Source organism: Mus pahari, chromosome X (genome assembly GCF_900095145.1).
Source record: "Mus pahari chromosome X, PAHARI_EIJ_v1.1, whole genome shotgun sequence".
Lineage (NCBI taxonomy): Eukaryota > Metazoa > Chordata > Mammalia > Rodentia > Muridae > Mus > Mus pahari.
This window is the reverse complement of record NC_034613.1, coordinates 88,660,489-88,672,021: the sequence shown is the minus strand read 5'-3', so window position 1 is coordinate 88,672,021 and position 11,533 is coordinate 88,660,489. Positions and strand designations below refer to the sequence as shown.

Here is an 11,533-nt window from a genome sequence, read left to right as displayed (position 1 = left end):
TCAGTTTTGAAGAGTTCCTGGGGGTTCCTAAAACTAGTCCTTCAGAAGTAAGAGCAACAGCCTGTGCGCACAACCGTGCAAAATTAAAATAGTCACTTGTAGTGTTTCGAAAATAACTCCCCCGGGGGGCGGGGAGAGCACATCGCCTCTGGCGACACATTCTGGGCGGAGGGTGGCGGGCCGCTGGCCCGTGGGCGTAGCGCGCAGCTGCAGGACCCACGCCCCGCCCCCGCACGCTCGCCAAGGGAGGCGGCACCCGGGGCGCTGACCGGCCGCAGTCGCTGGCCTGGAGTCTCCGGGCCGCCCTGGTCTCCTTCAGTCAAGCGGAGGATGCCGGTGCGCCACCCAGGGACCACGGGAGACTGAGTGGAGACGGGGTCTTCGCGGGCCGAAGCCTAGACCGCGGGAGGCTGAGCCGCGGCCTGAAGTGGACTCTGAGGACGCCGGAGCCGGGTGTCGCGCGGGAACCATTGGCCACACGAGCAAGCGAGCGCTTAGAAGGTTTCTGCAGGCCTGGCGTCCGAGCTTCCCCTGTGTGCAGTGGGGGATTAGGGACGTGGCGCCATGAGGAGCCGGAGTAACTCGGGAGTCCGCCTGGACGGCTATGCTCGGCTGGTGCACCAGACCATCCTGTGCCATCAGGTAGGTGTAGGGAAGGGTGAAGTGTGAACTCCGGACACTGACTCTGGGTGAACCCTGAATGCATTTGTCTCTGGAGAGACCTTAAAAGATCCTGAAGGAAAGTTACACGTTGAACCTGGAGTACCACAACTCCCCCCACCCCTGCAGTGATTCCAGAGTGGTGGTTTCTGAACTCAGACAGAATGCTATCCACCCCCACAATTCCCCACCCTCCCAGCTATGGCAGGATTCCAGAAACAGAGTTTCAAGAAATGATAACACTTTTTTTATTGCCCTCACCCCAGGTTTGGGCTATCTATTTCCAACCCACTCCCCCAAAGATGTATGAGAACATAGAGCATCCTCAGAGACCTTAGACTACTGTGAAGGCCAAGGCACTTTGTCCGTACTTTTAAAGTTTTGCTCAGTGGCTCAGGCTGGCCTTGAACTTGGGATCCTCCTGCCATAGCCTTCACAGTTTGGACAACAGATCACAAGCCAGTGGGTTTTTTTTGTTTGTTTCCTAAGTCGTTGGTTGTTGTTTTATTTCTTCCTTTGTTAGAGAGGATTTTACCTTGTAGCTTATGCTGACCTCAAACTCCCCATCCTTGTGCTTCATCTCCCCATTGCTGGGCTTACAGGTACGCACCACTGCACCTGGTTTATATATGCTCTTTGGAGTTGTTGGTTTTTGAAACCAAGTCTTTCTTTGTAGCCCAGGATGGCCTGCAACTCACTACATAGCTGGCCTCGAAGTAACATCAGTCTGGGGAATTATACGACATAAGGCATTGCACCTGGCTGTATATATTTCTAGATTTTTTTTTCTACTTTACTTCAAATTTTTCGTTGCCAGTTGAATTTAACTAAAAGGAATATTTTTCTTTTAAAATGCACTTAGCAGCATCCTTTGTACTACATTTGATAATAGCCCTAATAATGCCTTTATTTTAATAATACCTATGTTTTGGACTTGTAAGCTTTCAGCCAGCTCTTTCCTTATTCTTAAGATAGTGCATGGAAATAGAACAAACTTTCTGATCTTATATAAATATGTTCTGCAATGCTGATTAGCAGCAGTAGCAGCACACTGACTAGTCCATACTATTTTATTATATATATATAGTTGAAACTTGCTGAGAGAATAGATCCCCCACCACCACCAAAAAGTGAGGTAATGGATGTATTAACTTGATTGTCATTTCACAGTACATTCATGTATGTATCAAATCATCATGTTGTATACAGTAAATATGTACAGTTTTTATTGTCAGTTATAACTCAGTAAAGCTGGGGGATAATCTCTACCTGCAACTGGTTAAAAGAAAAGAAAGGTCGAAAACTTGAGAATGGAGAAGTAGGAGAAAGGCTAAGTTTTCTAAGTAAAATATTCGCTAGATTTTGTTCCCTTTAACATTCTGAGGTTAGTTGCCTGTCCTCTTTTAATTCATCTTGCAGAATCCAGTGACAGGCTTGCTTCCAGCCAGCTATGATCAAAAAGATGCCTGGGTTCGAGATAATGTGTACAGTATTCTGGCTGTGTGGGGTTTGGGCCTGGCATATCGCAAAAATGCTGACCGTGATGAGGACAAGGCAAAGGCCTATGAACTGGAGCAGGTAATCAAAACAAAACTATACAGAGATGTGGGGCTGTGTGTGGGTGTAATGGGGGAGCAGGAATTGAAGGAAAAATAGCCCTTGTGCCACCTTGCTGAAATTGCATTCTGCAGTGGGTTTGGTTTGGTCTGCTCTGCTCTGCTCTGGTTTGCTTATTGTGGTGAAAACTTGAAAACTATAGATTCAGGGAAGAGGGCTCAGAATGTTCATTACTTTTGAAAATCCTACTCGGATATATTTCCCAATATTAATAATCCTCTAAGTGTATTTTCAGGTTCTACCATTTTATTTTAATTGCGAGGAATATTTGGGAGCAGATTGTACTATTTTATTCTCTCTCTCTCTCTCTCTCTCTCTCTCTCTCTCTCTCTTTCTCTCAAATAGTTGTGGTATCTAGTATCTGTATGAGTGGACCTGACAGATCAACAGGTTTCTTCATTAGACAAAAATAATGACTTTGTTGATCTTTATAACTATGAGCACTATTTTAGAGAGCCTGTTGCCTGCCTGGGGTCAAATTGAGGTCAGAGTCAGCAGATCACTTTAAGCCAACTTTTAAGGCACCTTTCCCTCAATAAATTAGTATCCTCTATAGAACTTCTGAACAGAAAGGAACTACTTCATCTTAAGTGTTTAAAAAGGCAATAATTTGGCATTATTTGAATTACACAAGACCGTTAATGATAAAGTACTCTGCTAGTTGTAAGTATACATAGATCCTTTTCCACTAGTGAGACAGAGCCTTACCACAGCAGCTGTTTCTCCTATCGTCTTCCTTGAACTTAAGAAATCTGAGCTCCACTTGTGATTTACAAATCAGGTTATTGGGATCTGGTTATTTTTAAAAGCAGCAATACATTCCGAAGTTGTTCTTGGGAGTGGGATAAATCTCACTGTGTTATCTTCAGCATCAGCAGCCATTTGGAATTCCTTCAAGCCATTACTGAGAGATACAAAAGAGTTTTTGCTGTGAAGCAAGTACAGACTGTTATAGAAATAATGCCATAATAGAAATTTGGAAGACATAGGGTGTATTTTTTTTTAAAGAAAACCTCTCTAGACTGATATCCTATCCTGAATGTTTTGCTGTTTTGATCTCAGTAGTTTGTTCCTTGTTTTGATTTGCTATATATTAATATCAGAATAACTTGAGTCATATGCCTGATATAATTTGATTAAAAATTTCAATATTATTAGAATAAATCTGTTGTCCCATCATTCTGCAGAGTTGGCATCTTTTCTTATTTGACCAAGTGGGAAAAAATGAGGAAAAAAGTGTATTGCCAGTTCTAAAATTTTTATGTTCTATTATATAATCTTTCACATAGCTGAAAAATATTTTTATATCACATTACTAACTTTGGAATGTTTCAGAACTTTGTGGAAACAGGAATCAGCTTCAGAAAAGAAAAGCTTCTGTGGGGATTCTAACTTATATTATTTGTTTTATGAATCAAAACAAATTTGATTATTATGTTCCATGTTTTAAAAAGCTTAAGTCAGTATTAATCTAGACCAGAGATTAGAAACTCTCCCCCATTTTTGTAAAGGATCAGATAGTAAATATTTTTGGTGCATGGGTCACTTGTCTCTAATTACTCAGCTCTGGTAGGTATAGCAAACAAACAAACAAAACAAAACAGAGAAAATATATAAAGATTTTTTTTTTAGCATGGCGGTACAATCCAATATACTTTATTTACAAAAACAGTGATGGGCTGGATTTGTCCCTGACCTACATGAGTGATTCTCAACTCTGGCTGGACATTGGAATTACTTGGAAAGCTTTTCAGAGATATCCTAACTGGATGGACCTCACTTTAAAACAGTTTAAGTAAGAATTTAAAAATTATATCCATGAGCACTGGTCTTTTTCAAATTATCTAGGTGATTATAATATAGACAGATTTAATAATGTGCTGAGATAATAACCGATGTAAAACTAGTAAGTGAACATAGATTAAGTCCAATACATCCACAGGTTAAATTTCTTTTTTTCTTTTTTTTATTATTATTATTTTCTTTATTTACATTTCAAATGCTATCCCGAAAGTTCCCTATACCCCCCCCCTGCTCCCCTACCCACCCACTCCCACTACTTGGCCCAGGCCTTCCCTTGTGCTGGGTCATAGAAAGTTTGCAAGACCAAGGGGCCTCTATTCCAAATGATGGCCAATTAGGCCATCTTCTGCTACATATGCAGCTAGAGACACAAGCTCAGGGGGTACTGGTTAGTTCATATTGTTGTTGCACCTACAGGGTTGCATCCCCCTTCAGGTCCTTGGGTACTTTCTCTAGCTCCTCCATTGGGCACCCTGTGTTCCATCCAATAGCTGACTGTGAGCATCCACTTCTGTGTTTGCCAGGCACTGGCATAGCCTCACAAGAGGCTGCAATATCAGGGTCCCTTCAGCAGAATCTTGCTGGCATGAGCATTAGTATCTAGGTTTGGTGGCTGACGATGGGATGGATTCCCGAATGGGGTAGTCTCTGGATAGTCCATCCTTTCATCTTAGCTCCAAATTTTGTCTCTGTACACAGGTTAAATTTCTACCTGCTGCCAACTTGACATTACTGTGTGGATTTCCCCCAAAGCATTGTTAATCATTTATATACCCTTTCTTCCAACTCTCATTTTTGCTTCTCACTCATAAAATCAGAAAACCAATAAGAATAGCAGATGGAAATAAGACATGGGTTTAACTAACTTTCTTAATCTATATTGTAAATAGAATTATCCACGAATATATATATATTTACACATGCCCCCCTTTCTTGACCATCTAGATAAAAAACAAGTCTTGGGGCTGGAGAGATGGCTCAGTGGTTAAGAGCACCGACTGCTCTTCCAGAGGTCCTGAGTTCAAATCTTAGCAACCACATGGTAGCTCACAACCATCTGTAATGAGATTTGATGTCCTCTTCTGGTGCATCTGAAGACAGCTACAGTGTACTTATTTATAATAATAATAAAAGAATCTTTAGGCCGGAGCAAGCAGGGCTGACTGGAGCAAGTGGGATTGACCAGAGTGAGAGGGGTTGACTGGAGCGAGCAGAGGTCCTAAAAAAAATTTAATTCCCAGCAGTCACATGAAGGCTCACAACCATCTGTTCAGCTACAGTGTACTCATATACATAAAATAAATAAATCTTAAAAAATAAGTCTTATAGCTATAAAAATAACCACTTAGGCAGATCACCATCTCTCTTTGGCTGCCCCTATTTCTGGTTCGTTCTCAGTTTCTTCTCTTTGTATTGTCTCCCATCTGTTTTTCACGGGTTTTTCTATTACCTTTTTGGGAATGTTTTCCAACTCTTTTCCTTTAGTTCTGACCTCAGTTGAGATCCAAATTCCAGTTTTTATGTCTCTTCTTACTAGTTTTCCTTGTGTATCCTGTGGTTCTTCAAACTCTGTGTGCTTGAAAGCCCACCTTTCCAAGTAAACAAAACACAGCACTGTACGAAACAGTAGTAACTTGCTACTGTTTCTCTTAACAGTGTTCTTAATTTACAGTCACCCTCACAGTATTACTTGGAAATTTTTCTCATAGTATGGTCTGTGGAACACAAAGATGACCTAAGATTTGCTAGACTGTAAAACAGAAAGATTTGTGGAGAATTGGAGAAGCTGTTCTATGCTCTGATGTTCTAAAACATATTCCCTACTCATGCCAGGTATGCATGAGATGTGCACATATACATATAATCAAAACATTCATACGTATGAATTGAAAAAATGAGTCCTTAAAAATAAAGTGAAATTTTAAATAAAAAGATGCTATCAAGGCTATAGGACATATACTAGTGGCGCCTTAGAGCCTGGGGAATGAGCTAACTTGCCCCTTTTTTTCTAGGTGGATTCTCAACGATTAGATGGTTGGCTTATTTTTAGGTAAAAGTGCCTTAGAATTTTTATATTAGTATTTAAATTCAAGGAATCATTAAAAAAATGGCTTTTGACTTAACTTTTAGCTACAGTCTGTTTTGTGTGCCTATAAAGTAAATGGCATGCAAGTAGAGCCCAGGATAGGGTTACTAGTTCTCCAAAGGTCATGTACTGACCGAAGCTGCTGAATAAGTGTTCTTGCATCTCGGTATGTTTATAACAGTCTTGTTTCCATTTATTTTTGCAGAGTGTAGTGAAGTTAATGAGAGGACTGCTGCACTGCATGATCCGACAGGTATGGCATTGGCAACAACTTCTGATAAAACATAGCATCTTACTGATGCTTATAGCCTTTTATTCAGATTCACAAATAGTCTCTAATTTTAGAAGGTTCGGAACTCTGGGATGGGCATGGCACACAGAGACTCACCACCCTGTTACAACTAGGATTCTTTCCTTTCAGTCTTTTTCCTTCCCTTATGAATGATTTAGCTCAAAAAGAATCATTATCCTATTTGCAATTATGTGTACTAGATAAAAGCATGATACAGGTCTTTTTTTTTTATCTTATCTGAAATTTATAGGTTCACATCTGTTCTAGAACTAATACATTTTCAGATTTTTTAAAAGATAAGCACACTGCACGTTATCATATAATTTCTCATGTCTTTAGTACATAGAAAAATACTCTAAGGAGCTGAAGGGGTTTGCAACTCCATAAGAAGAACAACAATATCAACCAACCAGACCCCCCCCTCCCCAGAGCTCCCAGGGACTAAACCACCAACCAAAGAGTACACATGGAGGGACCCATGGCTCCAGCTGTGTATGTAGCAGAGGATGGCCTTGTCTGGAATCAATGGGAGGAAAGGCCCTTGGTCCTGTGGAGGCTCAATGTGCTAGTGTAGGGGAATGCCAGGGCAGTGAAGTGGGAATTGGTGGGAGGTTGGGGGAGCACCTTCATAGAAGCAAGGGGAGGGGGATGAAATAGGGGGTTTCTGGAGGGGAAACTGGGAAAGGGGATAACATTTGAAATGTAAATAAATAAAATATCCAATTAAAATAAATAAATAAAGCTGTGTACCACCACAAAAAAAAAGAGAAAATACTCTGAAATTAAAAAAAAAATCTCTTTGTAGGGAAACATTCCTTACACACTAAATGGGATAAGGCCTATAAAGAACCAGATGTTGATTTAAATTTAGTGTTTGCACCAATTAAATTTTTATACAAAATTTACGTGGAAAAAATCATTCAAAGTATTCTCAATTTTAAGATTGGGGCAAGGTAATCTTGAACTTCAAATAATTGGTCTTCCCTGGCCTTGTGTGTAGCTAAACGTCCTTTTATATGTGAATTGAAATTTTGTGGGCTGGTGAGATGGCTCAGCAGTTAAGAGAACTGACTGCTCTTCCAAAGGTCCTGAGTTCAAATCCCAGCAACCACATGATGGCCCACAACCATCCATAATAAGATCTGACATCCTCTTCTGGTGTGTCTAAAGACAGCTACAGTGTACTTACATATAATAATAAATAAATCTTAAAAAAAGAAAATTTGCAGTTCCTTACTGGTGAATTACCTGCTAGAGCTTTGCCTCTTTATAGGTTGTCTGTTTCTTGCCTACTGACTTCTTGTGTATTATGGATGTTAATCATTTGAACATTGCAAATATTTTTACAGTCTACCATTTACATTTTGAGTTTATGGCATTTTTCCACACAAAAGTATTTCACTAAGAAACCTATATTCTGAGATCTTAAACATATTTAACCTGAGTTAATTAGATCAAAGTAGAAAGGAACAGATCTCAACTTCTAAACTTCCTTATGTATACATGATTTTAAATGAATATGAAGTTATTTATTGTATGTATCTCTTTACTAGTCTCACATATATCACTTTGTGTCTTTATACTTCATTTATATTTAAGATAGTTATGCTTTGTCCTGTTAAATAGATATAGTCACAAATTTCATGAACCATATTTAAGATTATCATACATCAGAGACATAAATAATCACATCTACATGTCAGGAACTAGGACAGGAACTACTAGTTGCCTGTTATCTAAGGTTTCCTTTCTGGATTTCTGGCCTGTGTGTGTTAGGAATTGGACCCAGGGCCTTATGCATCCTCAGAATACATTACCACTGAGGTATATCCCCAGCTCCCAATGAGTCTCTTCTAATTAGTTTTCTATAATACCATTTTTTGTGACTCTGTGTGACTCTCATTAACTCTTTTTATGGCATCTTCAAAATTTATCCTCTTGGGGTTAGAGAGATGGCTTCATATTGCTATTGTAGAGGACTTGAGTTCGGTTCCTAATACCCACTTGTATTGGGTGGCTTACAAGTCTTGTAACTTCAGTTCCAAAGAATCGAATGCCCTCTTCTGGCCTGTGGGGGTACCCACACCCACAAACAACTATGAACAGGTACATTAATAAAAATACCCTCATCTGTCAATTTATCTGCATATTCCTACTTTAAATTCAGCACTGTGTTTTCTCACTAAACTGTTCTTATACATTTGAGCTTCCAGTTTCTCTACAAAATGACAAAGTAACCATTTGAAAAGCATAGAAAAGAGGCAATGAACAAGAAATAGGTGGGTTTTAAAAAACTATTTCTTATTTTTTATTTAAAATGCCAGATTTCCCCAGTGTAGGAAAAAGGCAGGTAATAGTATATTTCACATATTCACAATTTCCTGAAGGCAAAGTGTAGTGATGTGTGTATATCAGAGCCCTACAGATGCATGACATGTGGGTTGATTTTTCTGACTGGCCATTTTATACTGTTTTCTTGTCAGGTGGATAAAGTAGAGTCCTTCAAGTACAGTCAGAGTACTAAAGATAGCCTCCATGCCAAGTACAACACCAAAACTTGTGCCACTGTGGTGGGTGATGATCAGTGGGGACACCTGCAGTTGGATGCTACTTCTGTGTACTTGCTCTTCCTAGCACAAATGACTGCCTCAGGTCAGTACAAGAAGAGAATAACTGCATGCTCGTAAGTTTGGATCATCTCCTCTGGTTCATCTACTTTCTCTGTAGGGATTAACTAGAAAATAAAGTATCTGTTTAGGGTACTCAATGAAGCAAATTACAAGTAACAATAGTTTGTAAGTTTGCTACAGCTAGATAACTTTTTTGAGGTATAGTCAATATCTTATTTTTATTGAGAAGCAAATTTGCAGTACTAATTAATATTCTTTTGAAATGGGAACCCAGAAAAGTGGACTAGATCTTTAGCTAGGTGTTTTTATTATTTATTAATTCTCAGATGCCAGGAGATGGGAAGGAAGGGTGAAGAATTTTTTTTAACTTATTTTCATATTCTACACCACTATCCCTGTGGTCACTGTGGCTACAGAACCACCCAGTTTATATACTCTTTATTAGTATGATCTGAATCTAAATATGTATGTTTCATTATTAAGCAGTATTCTATTTAAGTAGTTTTGTGATAATAGTTAGATGCCTGATATGTAAAAGAAAATTAAAAGAAATATAGTAGCTCACATCTGTCCGTATCCTAGCACTTGGGAGGCAGATACAGGCCAGCCCTAGTTTACATGCTAACTTCAAGGTCAGTCAAAACTACATAGTGAGATGCTTTATAGATGTAAAATTGGAGGTGGAAACAATTCTATTATATGGAGTTCCTAAACTTAATAAGAACATTTCCAGATCATTCACAGTAAGTTAATGTATTTATAATACTATGTTTTCTCTGGTGCTGGGGTTTCAAAGAAGGGGATCATGCATACCAAACAAGCAGTCTACCACTAAGCTAAAATCTTAACCCTTTATATTTTTTTGAGAGAGAATCTTACTACATTGCCCAGGCCAGAGAGTCCCTTGATATTAAAAGAATCAAAATCAAAATTTCTCTCTCTCTCTCTCTCTCTCTCTCTCTCTCTCTCTCTCTCTCTCTCTCTCTCTCTCTCTCTCTCTCTGCAAATAAGTGTTTGGTGATAAACTCCTTTTTTCTTTTAGAATACAGCCTAGAGTTTGAATAAGCTTTCTGCGAAATTAATCTCCTTTTGGAGGAGAAATTTCTTCCACAATAAATTTAATTTTGTTTTATTTCTTTAAGTAGAATGGTAGTTATAATTTCATTTTGAATAATATTTTTATTCTAACTCTGAAAGCTGTTTACCATTTTTAATTTTTAAATTTAAAAAATTGGGGGGGGGTGTTTTGAGATAGGATTTCTCTGTGTAGCTCTGGTTGTCTTGGAACTCACTCTGTAGACCAGGCTGGCCTCAACCTTGGAGATCTGCCTGCCTCTGCCTCCCAAGTACTGGGGATTAGAGGTGTGTGCCACCACTGCCTGGCCCCCTTGGGTATTCGATGGCTAGTGTTTTTTTAAGCTCCCAAGTATTCTGGCCAGATAGAGTTGTAAAGTAAATATGACATTGTCACCTCCACCTAGCTTTTTTTTTCTTTAAAGCAGGCACTGACTAAATATCCCTGATGGTTTTTAAATATGATTCCTCAAAATGGGAGGAAAGATAGATTAAAACATTTCATGAGGACTTCTATATCATACCAAATATTTTAGAATTATATTCTGTAACCAGTAGAGACGTTTGATGTAGATAATCAAGAGATGGTTCATTCTAGTAGCAGAAAGATAGGTTGCATGAGATAGATTAGATGAAGAAAAAAATTAAGGTAGAAGACTAGTAAAGAAGTCAGTGAAAGACTTTAGCAATAAATAATACAAATTTTGTATAATGCATTTGGATTGAAGTTGAAAAGCAACATTGTGGTAAAAAGAATATAATAAAAGATCTTCATAGAGAACTAACAATACCTTGAATGTTTTTGAATACTTAGTGAAGATAGATTTAGGCAGAAATTGAATGTAATTTATAGAATAGTGGCATGAAGAGCTCCAACAAAACAACCAAAAATGCTGGAAATTTAAGAATAAACAAATGCTTTGAAATTGTTCATTTGATATTGTTTAAAAGGATATGTAGTAAGTAGAGAAGCACTTCAAAAAAAACCTAATTAATAAGAACATCAAGGGACTGAGGTATCTGGCCTCAGCTTAACCCCATATTCCAACTCAGGATAGTAGTAGCACTATTCCAGGGTGTATAGGCAGAACACAGGCTCCCTCTCTCCTAAGCTCTAGTTTAGTAGTTCTCAACCTTCCTAATGCTGAGATCTTTTTTTTTTTCAGTTTAAAAGGGATATTTATCATGTTTCTCTTCTTTTTTGTTTTTATTTATTATTATTATTATTATTTTCTTTATTTACATTTTAAATGGTATCCCGAAAGTTCCCTATACCCCACCCCCGCCCCTGCTCCCCTACACACCCACTCCCACTACTTGGCCCTGGCCTTCCCCTGTGCTGGGTCATATAAAGTTTACAAGACCAAGGGG

The 11,533-nt window shown here is 38.8% G+C and overlaps 1 protein-coding gene across 6 annotated transcripts in view; it reads left to right on the top strand.

The window, feature by feature from the left end:
- The first annotated feature begins 251 nt into the window (after window positions 1-251).
- Window positions 252-11,533, top strand: part of Phka1 (phosphorylase kinase regulatory subunit alpha 1) — a 136,480-nt gene continuing 125,198 nt past the window's right edge. For 4 of the 6 annotated variants that reach the window (XM_029534351.1, XM_029534350.1, XM_021187453.2 and 1 more), the window contains exons 1-4: window positions 252-642; window positions 2,080-2,238; window positions 6,372-6,419; window positions 8,942-9,110. In XM_029534351.1, coding sequence (XP_029390211.1) covers window positions 565-642; window positions 2,080-2,238; window positions 6,372-6,419; window positions 8,942-9,110 — 454 coding nt within the window. In that variant the 5' untranslated portion in view covers window positions 252-564. The remainder of the gene's footprint in view (window positions 643-2,079; window positions 2,239-6,371; window positions 6,420-8,941; window positions 9,111-11,533) is intronic. The other 2 variants (XM_029534353.1, XM_021187458.2) reach the window with 1 other exon arrangement.